Source organism: Lontra canadensis, unplaced genomic scaffold, assembly GCF_010015895.1.
Source record: "Lontra canadensis isolate GAN:19392208 unplaced genomic scaffold, GSC_riverotter_1.0 scaffold41, whole genome shotgun sequence".
Classification (NCBI taxonomy): Eukaryota; Metazoa; Chordata; class Mammalia; order Carnivora; family Mustelidae; genus Lontra; species Lontra canadensis.
The window spans coordinates 781847-800567 of NW_022631035.1; the positions used below are offsets into that span (position 1 = coordinate 781847).

The 18721-nt window shown below is 59.0% G+C and overlaps 1 protein-coding gene across 1 annotated transcript in view; it reads left to right on the forward strand.

Annotated features, from left to right (window-relative positions):
• Positions 1–18721, forward strand: part of CCDC57 (coiled-coil domain containing 57) — a 52635-nt gene that overhangs the window by 12536 nt on the left and 21378 nt on the right. Inside the window, 6 exon segments of the mRNA XM_032870337.1 lie at positions 2545–2745; positions 6459–6617; positions 9535–9697; positions 10141–10275; positions 14983–15205; positions 15852–16004. Of these exon segments, the coding sequence (XP_032726228.1) occupies positions 2545–2745; positions 6459–6617; positions 9535–9697; positions 10141–10275; positions 14983–15205; positions 15852–16004 (1034 nt within the window).

The window sequence follows — 18721 nt, forward strand, 5'->3', positions numbered from 1 at the left end:
GTCATGGTGTAGTGAAATGAGTAGGTATTTTTCTTTTCTTTTTTTCTTTTTAAAGATTTTATACATTCATTTGAGAGAGCCAAGAAAGAGCACAAGCAGGGGGAGCAGCCAAGGGGGAAGCAGGCTCCCCACCGAGCAGGGAGGCCAATGTGGGGTTCGATCCCAGGACCCCAGGACCATGACCTGAGCTGAAGGCAGGCGTTCAACTGACTGAGCCACCCAGGCGCCCCATAATGTATTTTTTATGCTTGGGAAATATGAAATCAGGGTGCCTGGGTGGCTCAGTGGTGGGGTGTCTGCCTTCGGCTCAGGTCATGATCCCAGAGTCCTGGGGTCAAGGCCCACGTTGGGCTCCCTGCTCCACTAGAAGCCTGCTTCTCCCTCTCCCACTCCCCCTGTTTGTGTTCCTTCTCTCGCTATGTCTCTGTCAAATAAATAAAAAATCTTTAAAAAAAAAAATTTTGAAATCAATGTTCTCTATACATGTGTGTATGTATACATAACAATACCTATGTTTATATAAACTAAAAACAATGAAACTTGCTAGGGTCACAAGGCTTTAAGTCTTCTAAAAGGTTTCTTTTTTTTTTTTTTTTCAAAGATTTTATTTATTCATTTAACAGACAGAGATCTCAAGTAGGCAGAGGCAAGCAGAGAGAGGAGGAAGCAGGCTCTCCACTGAGCAGAGAGCCCGATGCGGGGCTCAATCCCAGGACCCCGGGATCATGACCTGAGCCGAAGGCAGAGGCTTTAACCCACTGAGCCACCCAGGCTCCCCTTCTAAAAGTTTCTAAGTGAAGGTATTCTGACAATTATTTGCACATACTTTACAAAACAATATACCACACTATAAAATTCAGTGATTAAGTGTAATAAATCTCCTTAGGAATGCTCCGCCGATAGAGGGGAGAGGGTCCCCACATCAGTTTGCAAGCCCCTGAGTCACACGCACGGCCGGAGGGCAGCTGGGGGACTCTCTGGCAGCATCCCCTGGGCTTTGAACACCTTCCAGTTCTGTGCCAGGAGCCACCTGCTGGCCTTGCCCCCTGGCGTGACTAGGTCTCATGTCTGCTGGCCTCTCTGTGGAGCAGAGAGCTGGTGGTGCCTGGCTCCGTCGGCAGATAACTCATGTTCGCTGTTTCCTGAAGTTTGGATAAGAGGCTTTTCTGAGACTTACTCTGTAACTACGGACACCTGGTGCCCTTCTACTTAGCTTGGGAACCCCTCATCCTGAGAAGCTGGGAAACTGGAAGGTTGTGACTCAGAGAACACATTTGCTAGCGTGATGTGTATACAGTAAGATGCTTTTAATTTTGTCGCAAGCTTTACCATTTCTCCCTAAAACCTCGGGCTCTCGGATTCAGTTTCCATTTAGGGACAGTGCTGAGGAGGTTGCGCGGGAGAGCCGGCCCTCGCTGGGAGACTGTTAGCCGCTCAGGGCGCTCTGCGAGAGCCTCTCACTCCATCTCGGGCCCCCCGGGTCTGCATGTGTTTGGAGAAGAATTGTCAAAACGCTGGGAATCACGGAGCACACCTTGTAAAACGCACACAAGTGCTCTAGGTTAGGACAGTTTGGTGCTAATACACGTGACACGTTAGAACGCATCCAGATGCTTCACGTCGGACCGCGCTGTGCGACAGTGTGGTGACGCGCGTGGCACCAGTGGACCCCGCTGACGGAGGGCAGCTTCCCAGCCCGGCGTCTGTGTCGGCCCCTGAACAGGGGCCGCGCGGTGCAGCTCGGAAGTGAGTCTGCTCCTTCCGCAGCCGTCGCGATCAGACGTCTCCCGGTTCCACGAGGGAAAGGCCTGTGCTGCTGGACGCCAGCGCGCGTTCGTGTGTTTGCTGACGGAGGGTAGAAAACACGGAGCAGATGGCAACATGGGTAGGTGAAGCCTGATTGTAACTAGAGTGAGAAGTATGTTAACGTGACCTCGTTGAATGAGGCTTCACCATCTCACTGAAAAATGCTAATGGAAGGGGCGCCTGGGGGGCTCAGTCGTTAAGCGTCTGCCTTCGGCTCAGGTCAGGAGACCCCGGGTCCTGGGATCGAGCCTCACGCCAGGCTCCCTGCTCAGTTCCCTTCCAACTCCCCTGTGCTTGCATTATCTCTGTCTGTAATAAATGAATAAAATCTTGGAAAAAAAAAAGAAAAGCAGCCAGCGTCCTGCGGTCCCCAGTCACAGGGACAGCCTTAGGGTTCTGGGTGACAGACGGCTGCTGAGCTGTGCCCTGCTTTCAGGGTCAGTAGGAAAGCTGGTGGGGGCATCGGTGGCACTGCTTGACCAGAGCCCCTGTTGCTGCCGTCTGTCTTCTGGGGGCGTCAGCTCCAGAGTCGCCCAGGGACCCGGCCTCTAAGAGCCCTTCAGCCAGTGTTTGCCTGAGCAGTGCGAGCGCGCACTCCAGTGGCCGCTGCCGCGGTGGCCGGGCGGGACGCGCCACGGCTCAGGTCCCAGGACAGCAGCCCCTGAGCACGGGAGAGGCATGTGTGGACTGGGGACCGAGCGGGGCCATGCACCACTGTGACACCTGCCTGTGTTCCAGGCACGAGGAGCTGGACCGTCTGGCCAGGGAGAGGGACGCGGCTCTGGTGGCTGTGAAGGGCGCCCACGCGGAGCAGCTGCAGGCCCTGGAGGCCCGGGCCCGGGAGGTGCAGGCCCGCTGTGAGGCCCTCGAGCTGCAGCTGCGCCGGGCCGAGTGGAGGCAGGGGGACACGCTGAGGGAGAAGGACGCCGCCCTGGACAGGTGAGCGCGCGTGGGAGGGCCCGGTGGCTGATGGCACCCGCCAGGGCCCGGGAGGGTTTGGTCTCTGGTCCTTCTCCTCCGGCTGCCTTCTCCTCGTCTCGTCTTCAGACCGCGCCGTGTGTGCGTGTGTGTGGACGTATGCGATTGTGGTACAATGTGCATCGTGTGACATTTACCATCTTGGCCATTTAAAGTGCACAGTTGGCTGCATTGTATGGCCACCAAATGTCTCTTCCTGTTCCCCTCCCCCACCTCCTGGGACCCACCGTCCACGCTGTGTCTCCAGGACGTTGACAATTCTCGGTCCCTCGTCTGGGCGGGATCCTGCAGTGTCTGTCCTTCGGCGACTGGCGTATTCCACTGGCCGTCGCGCCTCCTGGGTCCACCGGTGCTGGGGCAGGTGACAGGGCGTCCTTCCTTTCCCTGGCTGCCTGGCTGGACCACACTGTACCCATTCATCTGTCCGTGGACACTTGGGTTGTTTCCACCTCGTGGCTGTCGTGAACAGTGTTGCCGCGAGCGTGGGTGTGCGGGTGCCTGTTCACTGGGGTGGGGGGGAACACCTGGAAGGTGGATTGCTGGATCGTATGGTAAATCTGCGTTTGACTTTTTTTTAAGATTTTATTTATTTATTTGTCCGAGACTGTGAGAGTAAAGCAGGAGGAACAGAGGTAGAGGGAGAAGCAGGCTCCCCGCTGAGCAGGGACCCCGATGTGGAGCTCGATCCCAGGACCCTGAGACCAGGATCTGAGCCGACGGCAGCGGCTCAACTGACAGAGCCCCCCGGGTTCCCCTATGGTTAACTTTTTGAGGAGCAGCCAGACTGGTTTTCACAGCAAATGCACTGTTTAGCACAAGGATTCCAATTTCTCCATCAACTGGTTTCTTTTTTTTTTTTTAACTTTATTTTTCTATTTAAATTCAATTAATTTACACAGAGTGAACTATTAGTTTCAGGGACGGAGGTCAGTGACACGTCGGTTGCTCACAACACCCGGTGCTCATCGCATCCCGTGTCCTCCTCAGTGCCCGTCACCCAGTGCCCCCGGCCGCCCAGTCCCGGCCCTCCAGCCACTCTCGGTCTGTTTCCAATGGGTAAAGGTCTCTTACAGTTTGTCTCCCCCTGATTTCGTCTTGTTTTGTTTTTCCTTCCCTTCCCCTTTGCTGCTCTGTCTTGTTTCTCAAATTCCTCGTATCAGTAAGATCATATGGTAACTGTCTTTCTCCGACTGACTGACTTCGCTCAGCATAACACCCTCTAGTTCCATCTGTGTCTTTGCAAAAGGCAGGATTTGGGGGGGTTTGATGGCTGCGTAGTAGTCCACTGGTTTCTTCTTCTTCTTCTTCTTAAAGATTTATTTATTTATTTGACAGAGAGAGATCATAAGCAGGCAGAGGCAGGCAGAGAGAGAGGGAGAAGCAGGCTCTCCGCCAAGCAAAGAGCCCGATGTGGGGCTCGATCCTAGGACCCCGAGATCATGACCTGAGCCAAAGGCAGAGCCTTTAACCCACTGAGCCCCCCAGGTACCCCTCCACTGGTTTCTTCTTAACTGGAATTTTCTTCCCAGTGTCTCAGCCAGGCATGACTGTAAGCGGGTGTGCTTACTGCACTGCACATGGTGTACATGCAGGCCGGCGGGCTCCATGGGCAGCGTCTGGGCAGGCGGGCTGGCGTGTAGAACCTCTGGGAACAGAACTGGGGATTGGACTCGTCTCCCGGCCACCAGTGAGGAGCTGATACTTGGAGAAGCTGTGTTTACTGAAACCGTCTGATCAAGCCAGCTAAATCGGCCATTGGCCACTGTTCACCGTGTCTAGCAACTGGCTTTTCCTATCTGTTTGGGGAATGAGCCTGGCTGCGTTCTAGGGAGGGTGCTCTGCCCAGTTACGTCTCCGTCAGGGGAAGATGGTTCTTACAACCGTGCAGCACCGGGAAGCTAGCGCTCCTTCAGGAAGCTTTCCTTAGATTGGACGCACGGTGGTGCTCAACCTGTTCAACACAAGGAGCAGCAGTGAGAGACGCAGAAGTGACAGTGTGATGGGCGCACGGGCTGCGAGGCTCTGTGTGGGCCCTTCTCGCGGCTGCCAGCCGCATCTACAGCACTTCCTCACCTGAGGCCCAGGGCCGGCCTCCTTCCACCAGCTCTTACCTTCCGACGTGTCTGTCCTTGTGTTCCTCACTGGTGCTCCAAGTGGCCTGGGACACGGGTGCTGCCTGGGGCCACTGTGCCCCGGACAGTCTGTGTCTTCTCCTACTGAGACATATGCTGTTTGAAAACCAGCGACAAAAACACCCCATATTTTGATCTATTTCTTTGGGCGTATTTGTGATAATTTTCCTGGGGGCAGTGGGTCGTGAGTGCCACAGTAGAGAGGCCGTGGCCCCGAGAAGCTTTATGGGAACCCGCCTGTGTTCTCTGTCGCCGTATTACCTGCAACATAGTCATGACTGGCCCCATGGGTGGGGCCGCTTTGCAGTGTCCACAGTTAAGGCACAAAAAGAGAGGGGAGACTGTTTAACCCAATCACATGTTGCATCAGTAACAAGTAATCAGAATAAGAACTAGTAATTTTTGAAAAAAATGAATATGGAGATATTTTGCATATTTGGGCGCTAAATTTTGAAGCTACCTCTCACTTCAGACCAGCTCCTGTGCCTGTGTGCCGTCTTACCTGGGTGCGTACTGAAGCTTCCAACTTCGTGCAGCCCTTCCTTTATTTTATTTTATTGTTTTAAAGGTTTTATTTTTTTGTTTGAGACAGAGATCACAAGCAGGCAGAGAGGCAGGCAGGGGTTGGGGGCGGGGGGAAGCAGGCTCCCCGCTGAGCAGAGAGCCGGATGCGGGGCTCGATCCCAGGACCCTGAGACCATGACCTGAGCCGAAGGCAGAGGCTTAACCCACTGAGCCACCCAGGCGCCCCGCTTGTGTAGCCCTTCCAGACATTAGAGCAGGTATGAGGTCAGGGTGAGTTTGTATGCATTGTACTAGAAATAATTTGTTGAAAGCATATGAAGAAAAATGGTTTTTTTCCAGTGGCTAAGAGTCAAGCTGGAACTCTGTGTTGACAGACCTTCCTCGTCCTCTGAGACGCCTGTGGCGCCTCAGGCAGCGGGGCTCCGAGAATGGACGCTTGCCCCCCGGGCTTGCTTTCCTCCAGAGGGGGCGGCCCAGTGCCTCTTCCTTGATGACTGGGCTGCGGACGGAGTGAACCCCAGGGGCCTTCAGTGCCGTCAACACTTCCCTGGGCAGCAGCTCTAGGTGTCTTCTCTAGGGTTTTTATTCTGGGGATATTATCCAAGTTTTAGGAATTCTGCCAGGTGGAGGAGGGGTTTCTGTACAAGCTCATGTCACTGTTGAATTTGCAAACGTGTGTCCCGACGTAGAGGGCTGCGCGAGGCGTGGCACAGGTGAGCCCAGCGACACCACCCCATGGCTCACGTCTGCCCTGCACGGCTGGTGTGGACTTAGCGTGTCGTAGGAGTTCAGCGGGCAGCTGGGTCGGCGGGATGGGTGGGCGGGTGCTTCTGCTCAGGTAGGACCGTTTCCTCGTCTGGGTGAGGAAGGCCCCACCCTGACGGGGAGATGCTGGCGTGCAGACTTCCTCCCAGGGCGGCGTGCACGTGCGGGGGTGTGCGCGTTGGGGGCACCGTGGAAAAGAAAGCTCGAGCGAGCGCCACGCCTGCATTCATGCGGCCTCCCTTCTTCGTGCAGACTTCGGGAAGACGCGTTGGCTCTAAGAACCGGCCGGGATGCCCAGATCGCTGAGCTGTCCAAGGAGATGATCTCCAAGGACCTCCAGATTCAGTCGCTGCAGGCAGAGGCAGTGGAACTCAAGGCACATCTGGCCAGATGTCAGCAGGACATTGGAAGGTGACTGTCCCCACAGCTTCCCCAAGGGGTCTTTCCACTGCGTGCCTCCTTCTGGCACTAGGGGTACAAAAGGGAACCGAATCCAGGCCCTGGCCTCATAGCCCACTGAGGGAGAAAGACAGGAAACAGGAAGAAGAGGAACGTCGCGTCGTGAGAGGGGGGCGAGGGGATGGGGTGACGGAGGGTGGCCCCAGAAGGCCCTGCCGTGGGAGTGGGCTCGGGTCTGTCGCAGGCACACGGCAGTGTTCCTGCTGCTTGGTCCTGTGGGGACAGTCGCTGCTTCTGGTCTCTGGGGCGGCTGCTGCTGTCCCCAGGTGGAGTGAATGCTTGAGTCAAGAGCACACTTGCTTTCTTGAGTCGCTGAGATGTAATGAGACGCACTTGTTTCCACCGTACGGTCGGTGAGTCTTGACCGGCATGTGCCTGCTCTGCTGTCCCCGCAGCCGAGACCTGAGACCTGGCCCTGGCCGGCTGGCACCCCCTCCTCGCGCCCCAGCCCCACAGCCTCCCCCCCTCCACGTGCCACCTGGGGGCACCTCGCCTCCGGCTTCTCCGCGGGCTTGCTGCAGGTGTTCCGTGTTTCTGTGTCAGTTTGCGACTTCGAGTCTTTTGGGGGTTTGCCCGTGTCGTTGCTGACTTCATGGGCCCGGGATCGCTCCTGGGGTTTGTCTCCCCGCTGTGCGCACAGCCGGTCGCCACCGTCTCTGCTGTTCGGGTCAGTCTCGCTGGAGACCTGCCGATGCTCCAGGTCTTTTCAGACAGCCCCCGCGCCGTTCTCTGGGCTCTTCCCCTCTCAGCTCTACGCCTTCTGCTTCGCTTGGCGCCATTGGACGTTCTTTTCACAGCTGAGGACGGCGGGGCCTTGGCTCTGCCTGTCTGAGAAACGTAAGCATTTCGTGCTGGGCGTGTCCTTCTGAACACTACTCCGCTGCCGTCCACCAGTTTTGGTATGATTCAGTTAAAAATACTTCGTAATTTAAAAAAAAAAAAAAAAAAAAAAAAAAAAAAAAAAAAAACACTTCGTAATTTTCCTTGTGATTCTTCCTCGGTCAGTGGCTGTTGAGAAATGTGTTGCTGGGTTTCCCGTCATTGTGAGATCTCCAGATATCTTCCTGTTACTGGTTTTAATTCACTTCTGCTGTGGACAGAGAACACACTCTGTGTCTGCTCCTGCCCCACGGGACCCACGTGCAGGGAGCACAGGCGCTCCAGGACTTCGTGGTGACGCGACAGCGTTGTGGCCTTTCCTGCCGTTCTACAGAGCTACGGCCGTCAGCGCTCATTTAAAAACAAACAACCCGCTGGCACCTGGCTCAGTCGGTCGAGCGTCCGACTCTTGGTTTCCGCCCAGGTGGCGATCTCAGGGTCATGGGATCCAGCCCCACGTCAGGCCCTGTGCTCAGCGGGGAGTCTGCTGAGATTCTCTCTCTCCCTCTGCCCCTTCACCGGCTTGTGTTTCTCCCTCTCAAAAATAAATAAACCTTCTAAAGAAATAAACAAGCGGGCTTTCGCCACGTTTGCGAAGCCCTGTCCCGCTGCTCTGAGCTTTTGTGTCTGAGGATGTCCCATCTCTGCCTTCTTGTGTCAGTGCTGATTTTGCTGGGTTTAGAATGCCAAATTCCAAATCGCTTTCCCCTGGGTTTTTAAAAATATTTTATTTATGTGTTTGACAGAGAGAGACAGCAAGGGCACAAGCAGGGGGAGTCGCGGCAGAGGGAGGAGCAGGGTCCCCGCTGGGCAGGGAGCCTGACTTGGGGCTCGATCCCAGGACCCCAGGATCATGATCTGAGCCGAGGGCAGACGCCTGACTGAGTGACCCAGGAGCCCCTTCCGCCGGATTTGGAACTCGTCGTGTGTTACTTTATTGTTGCTCTGGAACAAATCACTGCTAACTTAGTGGCATGAACAACACCCACTTACTGTCTCTGTGTCTGTGGTCAGGAGTCTGGCTCGGCTCAGCTGTGTCCCCGGCACAGGGTCTCATGAGTCTGGGGCCACAACATCAGCCAGGCCGACCCTTCCTTCCAGGCTCTTTCAGGCTGGTGGGGGATCCTTCCCAGTGGCCATGAGCCCCAGAGGTGTTTGCAGGGCCTGACACTGTGGCTTCTCGGGTGGCGGGGAACTCCCTCCTGTGGGCAAGGCGGGACCTTGCGTGGCCTCATCTGGTCAGGGGCACGCCCATCCCATCGTGCACACCCCGGCCACCCTTGGGGGGAGGCCGTCCAGAGCCACCACCATGCGTTGCCCCCACGCGGCCGACGAGAGGCCTGGGACCCGTCTGGCACACACTCTGTCTCCCCTGAGGCTTTTCATCCTGGGCCAGCTCTGTGCGCGGCGTCTATGCGTGCGCCTCCATAAGGCTCCCCGGATGAGTGCTTGGCGAGCCAGTCTGGTCCGAGGACATGTGTCTCCCCGGGTTGTGCTGGGTTTTCTCCTTTGCTTGCTTGGTTCTGATCTCCCTGGACCTGCTCGGAGATGGGCGTCGGTCCTCTGAGTCCTGGAGGCTCTCTCTGTCCCGGGGGCTCCAAGCTCTCCAGCGGTCACTCTGAAACCTTCTCACATTTCTCTGCTGGAACCACTTCTCCTTCTTTCCCCCAAGTGTGTTGGCTTTCTTCCTTCTCTTCTTCCAGACGGGTTCTTGTGTTTCTTGAGTTTGGTCTTCCGTGGTGCTGGCTTCCTCAGAGCTGGGGGTCCTTGCTGGCTGCTCTTGTCTCAACCCAAGCCTGCCCTCCGTGTCCACGCTGCAGGGACCCCTCCCGGCTGCGCGCCCCCACCCCCTGGCATGCCGTGTGTCCGCAAGTACCTGGGAATGGGCCAGCCTGGAGGGGCCCGACCGCAGTGTGTGGCGCCCTCCCCCCGCCCGCCACCTTTGCTTCATGTGCAAGACACTAACCTCTGTGCTTGTCCTGTCCCCGAGGTACAAGCAGCAGCTGTCCGCAGCCGAGGAGAGGGAGCGGGGCCTGGAGCGCGAGAAGGCGCAGCTGGAGCTGGACTGGCGGCAGCACTGTGACGCCGTGGAGAGGGACCACTACCGCAAGGCCGAGGACCTGATTCGGGCCCTGAGCGAGGCGCGGGATCAGGTCTGCGTCCCTGGGCTTGTCGGGTGTCGTCGTGCGCTGGGAGGGCCTGGGAGCACCCTGTGGCTCCTGGATGAGGGCTCTGGGCTGTCACCACATTGTCACTGGGATTGGGAGATGCTGAGCGTCACCGAGCAGCGTGCCGTGTAACGATGATTAGAGCAGCCGAAGGTGTCCCTGTCCTGCCCACAGCCTTTGAGGGCCTCTTGGTTCTTACTGCACGAGCTGTTCCCGTAACTGGTGCTGGGAGGGTCCCTGGCTCCTGTGTGCTGGGAGGGCCACATCTGAGTCTGGGGCGGCCCTCAGCCGGCCCCGTGCACCGCGTGGTCCTGGGCCCGGGGGCTTCTCGCTTGTGCACCTGCTGTCTGCTCCCCGGGAAGGACCTGAGAGTCGGCTGCTGCCTTGTCACCCTCCCAGCGGGCACTGAGTCCCACATCTCTCCCCAGGCGGCTGCCAAGCTCCAGGAGACGGAGCGGACACTGCGTGACCAGGAGGGGGTGCTCAAGGCCGTGAAGCTGGAGAGAGACCAGGCCGTGCAGGCTTTGAGGACACGCGGCCTCCTTCCCGAGAAGGAGGTGCAGGTCAGTGCCACCGCCGTCCTCCCGGAGCCCTCCCAGGAACACAGCAGCCTGCTCCTTGAGCCTCCCCTCAGCGGTGGCCGTGGGAGAATAGGGCCACACAGACCCCAGCGGGAGGTCGGTCTTCTCAGCCAGTGTCTGTCAGCGCCACGAGGCTAATCTGGCTCCTGAAAGAGCTGAGGGGACCCTGCGCCCAGACACTGCTGCACATCTTTAGTTCTCGAAATCTCAAAAAACCCCACATTCCAACATTCTTCCATACAGACGGGTAGTGTTAACGTTGCTGCCGTGGCCTTCTCTGTGGAGCTGTTGTGGGGGGTCGCTGTGTGCCGTGATCCCGTCTGCAGGGACGGCCTGGGTACCTCACTGCACCAGGCCTGCCCGAGGACTTGGTGTCCTGGCCCTTGGGTCCTCCGATGCTGAGGCCAGTGCCGTGGCCCAGGACGCGGGGACCCTTTGGAACAGTTTGGAAGGAGCGGGCTGGGCTCCGAGGTCCGCGGCCAGAGGGGCAGGGGCAGCGTGGGGCCGGGGGAGCGAGAGCAGGAGGGGCAGGCAGAAGACTCCCCAGGCCTGTGAATGGCTCCTGTGTGACACACGGTGAAGCACACAGATCTTCAGTGCACACAGGTCAGTGTGTTTGCCGTGAATGTGCCCGTGGGACCCAGCCCTCCGACAAGAAACAGCATTTCCGTCACGCCGGAAAGGTCCCCACGCCCCTTCCCATTGGTCCCGATCCCCACCCCAAAGGCAGCAGCTGCTCAGACTTCTGGCTCGTCATAGGAACCCAGGCGGGCAAGGTTTCCTCCAAGACGACGCCGTGGCCACGTGTCCATAGGTCAGCTCCTAAGCAGTGTTAAGATATGTGTAATTTGGGGCGCCCGGCACACTCAGCCTGTAGAGCATGTGACTTTTGATCTTGGGGTCGTGAGTTTGAGCCCCACGTTGGGTGTAGAGCTCACTAAAACACACGTACACGTTCCTAACTTGTCCCAGCCTGTGTGTGCAACCCAGGACCTCCGCTGCTTCCGTCAGGAGTTTTACGTCCCAGCTCAGAGCCAGAGCTTGGTCATTCATGAGAATCGTCAGCACCCAGGACACTGACCTGGCGCCTGTCTGGACAGCCAGGCGGGAGCACAGCCTCAAGGAGGACATGGTCCATGAGAGCAGGGGCTCCTTCAACCTTGGCTGCGCAAGGCAGCGGGAAGGCTCACAGGGAGGGCCCGGCGGGTGGCAGGGACACGCACCAGAGTGTTCCTCTGTGATATGGCCACATTACTGGCCGCAGAGCCGGGTCGCTTCCTCGCTTGGAAAGCTGTGAGGAATGCGTCCTGTCCCGGTAGTGTTGTCAGCGTCGGTGCTGGCCTTGGAGGACGTGGTTTGCCATCACACAACCGGAAGGAGAGCCCCGGGTGCAGCCAGCGGCCCTCTTGGAACTGAAGCCTGTGGCTCTCAGGAAGGACTGAACTAAGGGCCTAGAATGTATCCCAGAGGCACGTGTCTCCACACGTGGTATCTGAGCCACCGACATAGAGCCGTGGCCGTGTCCTCCGCACAAAGATGTCCTCGCTGACGGATAGCCGCCCAGAGCCTGACAGCGACTGTGAGAGGCCCGCGGGCTGAATGCTGGCCCCGAAGGGACAGGTTCCAGTCCGGACGGCCAGCTCTTCAGGGTGTGACCTTACTTGGAAATAGGGTCTTGGTGGATGTGACCAGCTCAGAGGAGGTCACTCGGAGCAGGGTGGGTCCTGATCCAGTGTGACCGGCGTCTTTATGAAAAGCACAGCATGTAGAAGGCAGGTACGCAGGGAGAAGGCCAGGTGCGGACGGAGGCAGACACGGGAGTGACGTGGCCCCAGACCGAGGGACGCCGAGGAGGGCGGGTCCTCGCTAGAGGCTGGAGGAGGCGGGAAGGGTTCCAGCCGAGTCCCCGAGGGAGTGTCTGCTTCCAGCCTGAGGCACGTCCCCCACAGCCAGCCACACGGGAAGCCCCAGCCCACGTGTGTCTCCCCACAAGGCCCCTGTGGGAAGCCAGCAGGGGAGGCGGCTTCCAGGGCAGAGCCAGGGGGTCTGTTGGACACTGACCTCCTGCTTCCAGGGCCCATGTGTCCAGAACTCTGACCTCTGTCCCTCTAGGAAAAGTCACTCACCCAGCTGTTCAGGTACCGGGTCTTTCCAGCAGCGCAGCCTCTTCCCTACCCTCTGACATCAGCCTGGTGCGGGCTGCGCACAGGCACGAGCGCCACAGCTGCGGGCCGGCTCGCCCTGGTGTCCCCATCAGCCAGGCTGTTGGGGGCCCGTCCTCGCTGGCAGTGGTTCACGCTTGTTGCAGAGGGGAAGGCGGCCCCCGCAGCCTCTGGCTGTGCCCTCTGGGGCCGGCGCTCACCCTGTGGTTAGTGTCTGAAGCAGGCGGGAAGCAGAGCGTACGCGAGCTGACCTGAAAGTCACACGAAGTTGCTCGTGTCCCTCCAGCCACGCTGAGAAAACACTCCACTCCGGTCCCTGAACACGCACGTCTCTGAGTCTGTGCAGGGGGCCTGGCCATGGGGCCCGGAGCCAAGGCGAGTGGGCATAGCGGGCCACACCACAAGGCCATCCGTAGGCACAAGCTGGCGTGCCCCGTGGTCGGAGGTGTGTGCTTAGAGCCAGGCCTGGGGGTGGGAGGATGCCGTGCGCGTGTCTGGCAGACGCGGCCGGTCTGCTGTGGGTCTGCCTGCTTTGGGGTGTCGTAACCATTAGCAGGTTCCCAGTGTGGCTGCCTGACTGGTGCAGGGGGGCCCGCAGCAAACACAGGGTGGGAGCAGCAGGTGGGTGTGTCGGCAGGCGGCGGAGAGGGAGGCGAGCCAGCGCCATCCCTGCTGTGCCGAGGGGCTGCATCTTGGGGTGCGGCGGCGTCTTCCACGGGTACCAAGTGAACAGGCACGGAGCCTGAGCGGGAACCACATCAGTCCCCCAGCGGGGATGGTTCCGGGCTCCACCGCACGGGCCATCACAGTACAGGGTGCAGGGGTGCACACAGCCTGTGCCATGCCAAGTCACAGACGAGATCGGGGCTCCCGGAGCAGCCTGGGCTACCATTCCATCCTACAGACGAGGAAGCCAAGACCCTGCGAGGGTGGTCCCGGCCCTGGAGGCGGCAGATAGAGCCTCTGGGCAGGGCCAGGCTGGCGGCAGGTCCCCCATTCTGCTGTGGGGTCTGCAGGAGCAGCTGTGAGGTTTTGTGGGAGATGTTCCGACGGGCACAGGACAGGGAGGTTGGGGGTTTGCAGGGAAACAGGCCACCCTTCCTGTCTGCTGGGTCCACGGCGAGGAGTGGGGCAGGGGAGCCGGGGCCAGAAGGCAGAGCTGGTGCGGAGCCGAGCCGATGGGGCTGTGGCTGGGAGGGGAAGCTGGGGTCTGTGTTCAGTAGGAAAAGAGCTTCCTTCTGGAAGCAGTGATGTGTGGCCGCAGCGAGTGTGCAGTGATGTCGGTGCGCCGGGGTGGCCTGCGGGAGCAGGCGGGCCCAGCTCCAACCTCGCGCGGCTCCCGTTTGGCCTGGAGCAGACTGGCTCTTGCAGCTTCCGTGACGCTTTCGTGGGAATGAATGAGTGGCCAGAGCCTGGCGCGGGGGCAGGTTGAGCACGTGGGGGCCACATGGAGACAGCGCAGTGGCTGGGTCGGACCTCGCTAACTCGAGCGTCTGTTCCTTCGTCTGTGTGATGCGTCCCCTTGGCAGGGCATCGGCCGGGGCCCGGTGGTACGGTGGCCGAGGACACGGAGGCCCCTGCTGGGACCTTCCGGGCACTGCGCTGCGATGCTCCGTTGCCTCTCCTGCGGGTCTTGTACGTGTCACCGTGCGCGTATCATTTTCACAGAGGTCAGGTTGTGCCATACAACCTTGAGTCCTTTTTCCACCTCTGTGACATGCGTGTCTCCGTCACTGTGATTCTTCGGTTCACGACGTGAATGGTTGTGGCCCTTCTCTTCCCCGCGGCCGCTGACTGTTCGCGCCTGCGGTCCTAAGGCCGCCCGGCCGTGCACTTGGCAGTAGCTCTCCTTCGCTCGGGCGGCCGCGTGCCGCAGGACCGGGCAAGCCGTGGGCGGCCGTGTGCTCGTGCTCACCGGTCGGTCCTCCTGCCGCGCCCTTGCGGTCCGGCCTGTGCCGGCGTGTGTCAGGGCCTCATTCCCATTTGCAGCTGGTGCTCCTTCAGTGTGTCACGTCCTTTGTCACTTCATCCCCTGGGGGACATTCGTGTTGTCACGTTCGGCTCCTGGGAGAAGCGCCGTGAACACACACGCACGAGGTGTTGGGTGCACGTGTGTCTTCGGGGAGTCGCGGGTCGGGTGGCAGCTCCGCGTGTGCCCCTTTGAGGAGCCGCCAGCGAAGCACCGTCCCACGCCCGCGAGCAGCCTTTGCAGTGGGCGACGGCCCCGCGCGGTCTGGCTCCTCACAGGCACGTTCTGGCCGGTGTTTCCACGCCAGCCGCCCCAGCGGGTACAGGGCAGCTTTGGGACTGAGAAGAAAGAGTCCCCAGGTTTGTCAGGAAAAACCGCCTTTGGCCAAGAGCAGTCCCGTTGTTGCGATGACTGGAGGGTCCGCACCATCCGCTGAGGCGGAGGGTCCCCATGGCCGGGAGTGCAGACGCGGCGGGAGGCGGGGGCGCGCAGCGGCCTGGACGGCACGAGCCGCGGGCTCCTTCGGCTGCTGTAAGCATTCTCTGCCCTTTGTGACAGGTGCTCCTCGGGCATCGGGAAGAGGAAACAAGGGCAAGTTTTCCGTCCAGTGAGATGCAGAGGCTCCAGGAGCAGAACACAAGCTTACGAAGGGCTGTTGCGGAGATGAGGAAAGAAATGGAGACTCTGAGTGACCACGTTCCTCCTCCTGCCCCGTCGGGGGTTCAGGCCTCCGACACAGAGCAGCCCCGTCCAAGCCCAGAGGCAGCAGCTGAGGCGCCTGGTGAGCAAGGAAGAGGGCAGCAGGAGGAGTGGGGAGGGGAGGGCAGGGGTCACGGGTCTCCACTGGGTCCAAGATGGGCTGCACTCAGAGTCTTACAAACAAGCATCCGCTTTAGAGCAGGACGTCCGAGAACGACAGCAGCGTTTCCGCTGATGAGAGCATCTTCCGTCAGTGCTTCTGCGTGCGATAACAGCATTTCACTGGGAAAGGGGAAGAGGAAGGTGAAGGCTGTGTACTTGGCACTTCTAGCCGGGACTCCGCTGGCACGGAGAGCTGGTTGGGCACCGTGTTCGAGGGGCAGGCGTCAGGGCCGAGGGCACCAGGCCTCTACTCAGGGCGTCCTGTGCTGTAGACAAGGTGAGCTGTGCCCCATGTGCGTTAGGAAGCCCAGGAGCGGCTGTGAGCGGAGGGCACAGCTCCACCAGCGGGGGGACACACCGTGCTACCGCGCATGAAGGCTCATGGCAGGGACGCTGAGGGTCTGCTGGGCTGTGGGGCCCTCCTCAGTGAGCACCCAGGCCAGGGGCCGTTGTGGGGGACACACTGGGAGACAGACAGCACCAGCCTGCGTGGGCCTCTGCCTTGGCGATGGTGGAGGGACGCGTAAACGTGCGTGTCTGTGTGTCTCCTGGGTCTTTTGGGGCAGATCACGTTACGGTCCTTGAAACAGAAATACGAAATCTAAAGCATAAATTTAAAGCCTTGGAAGAACAACTCGAAGACGTGTTTGATCCTTCAAAGACGTCCTCCTCTTGCACTGACTCTCAGCCCAACGTCCGCACCTTGGCCGATGTCCCCGGTAAGAGTCCTTGTCCCGTCCTGTTGCACGCTCTGCCCCAGTAACACTGCCTTTGTTTTAATTGAAGTATAAACCCTACAGAAAGTCACAAAATTAGCAAACGCACAGGTCAGGAGTGACCACAGACTGCAGGTCCCCTGTCCTGACCCCCAGGAGTCCCCGGGTCAGGCCATTCTCAGGTGTTTGCTCCCGTTCACCACTCTGTATGGGCGCCTCCCTGCCCCATCCCTGCTCTCACACCAGCCGGGCTGGGTGCTGGCCTGGTGCAGGGCCCGCCTGGGGGGACTAGGGGGGTGGACGCAGGCCAGGCAGCTCGAGGGTTTACACGAGGAGAAGGGAGGGAGCAGGGCTCTTCTCCAGGTCGACCAGTCTCCGCTCGGGAGCTGGCCGGCTCCCCAGAGCTGGTCTCTTTTATTTCTTTTTCTCATATTGCTTTTCCTGGCTGGCATCCCCAGTATGATGTTGATAACAGCTGGCTTTCTTCCTGATCCCCCAAAAAAATTTTCAGCATTTCTCCTAAATATTTTGTAAGGATTTGGGGGGAACAGGGTCGGAGAAGGAAGTTCCTTTCTCTTCCTGTTGTAAGGCTGATCTTTATTTTTTACCGTGATTCTGTCAATTTTCCTTAGTGCGTTTTGAAGCCTTGTCGTCGGACGTGTAGGATTGCCGTGGTTGTGATGGGATCAGACCCTTCAGTGGTCCTGGAATGGCCCTTTCTCCCTGCCCCGGGGTCTGTGCCGTGTGCTGTTGGTCACTAGCCTGGCCTCCCCCTGGTGAGCGTCTGCTTGGCATATCTTCAGGTCCCTTTCCCCTCCGACCCGCCTCTCCCCCACTTGAGGCAACTCTCGCAGGCAGCGCACAGGTGGGTCCGTTTCTGAAGCCTACATTGCCGACGTCTCTGACCGACACGTGTCCACCGGCCACCCTGGCCCTAGTGTGGGGCGTGAGCAGCGGCTTCCTTCCCGCTCTCTGTCCCTTGGTGACTTCTGCTCATGGGTCACCCGCGCAGCTCGGGTCCGTGGCTGCAGGACCACGGCCAGCTCCCGTCACAGCCTCCAGCGGAAGGCGGCGGTCAGGCCCCTCAGCACAAAACCCGCCTCTCCCACGTGGGGAGCCGCGGCAGGCGGTGTTCTCGGCCCTGCTTGGAGCTGTCCCGTGTGACCTGAAAGACTCAGGAGGAAAGCCAGAGGCTGGCAGGTTCGTGCAAACGCCTGCCCTTGGCACGTGTCCCTCCTGAGGCCATGTTCCAGGTTCCATGTCATCCAGGTCTGCTGCTGCTGAGTCTTCTGGCTTCCCGTCATCTCAGAAGGGGGTTTCTCGCTGGCGTGAGAGGAGGAGCTCCCAGCCCTCACAGCCGTGGTGCCGCGTCCCTCCGAGAGGGCCCGGCCCTCTGAGCCCCGTCCCCGACCAGCCCCATGCCGCGTCTGTCGCTCGGGGTGGAAACCCGATGGTGGTGTGTCTGGGCTTGCCCGTTTGGCACTGAATCCAGAGGTTATTGTCTTTGCCAGGTTGCGGGAGTTTTCAGCCGTGACTTGGGCACATGTTTCCTCTACTCCCTGCTCTTTTCCCTTTGGGATCTGACGACAAAAGCGCTGGCTTGTTCTCCCACAGGTCCCTGTGGCTCTGGGACTTTTGTCCATCTGTTTCCTCTGTGTCTCAGACCGGTGATTTCTCTATCTTCCAGCTCGCAGGCCCAGGGTCCCCTCCGAGCTGCTCTGGAGCCCTTTGGGGGCACTTTTATTTCAGTGTCAGTTCTGAGATTGCATCTGGTTTTTCTTTCTCTTTTATTCCTCTGCTGAAACTTCTTTTTTTCCATTGTTTTAAGAATGTATCAGCTTGTTTTAAATCCCTTGTTCCCTATTCCTCGTGGTAGAATCCCTTAACTCTGTGTACTGATTCCCTGTTCCACGTGGTTCTGACGTCAGTCCTGTCAGTTGGGATTGTCCTGGTTGTTGGTGCGATGAGTGGCCCTGGACTATGACAGGCGTGTACCAAGCAGGTGCTCTGAAAGCCTGACCCCTCTTCTGCTCTTACTGGGGCACGACGCACATCCATGTCCTGGCCCGTCTCTCGGGCTGCATCTGAAAGGCCACTTGGTCACCAGAGCCTTTGCGATGATGCTGTCCCGCTCTGCCTGAGGCCACCAGTCCTGGCGCTTTCCCTGCCTCGCAAAGCTCAGCTCGCAACACATTGGCTGTATCCATGCTGCCTGGTTTCCACGGGGGCCCCCGCAGGGACTTAGTGCACAGAGTTAAGGAATTCCTTTCTCCGCCCCACCCCCCTGAACCCTCACCATATGCTCTTCCCGGGAGGGTCCACATGGCTGGTGCACGGGAGCCTCTGCCTTTCTTTCCCGGCCCTTCCATTGCAGGGAGCAGGCCTGGCCTTTCTTGGTCTAAGCTCCCTGGTCTTTCTGGGTTGTGGCTGCTTCAGGATCAAAGCCAGGAAATACAGGAAGAAAAAAGACATGGAGCCCAGCGTGGAGTGTCCCCGGAGCCCCGGCCCTCGTCTGCTGGGCCTCCCCTCACGGTCGCTCGAGGCTTCAGCTGCACCGAAGGAGAGGGACGGGGCACACACGCGCCGTCTTGTTCGGAGCAGCAAGCGTGCCTTGGCTTCTGAATGTTAACACCAGCTTTACGCCTGTGGAATAAACTCCACATGTGATTTATTCTTTTACTGATATTTTACCAAGAATTAGTACGTTTATGTTTGTGAGT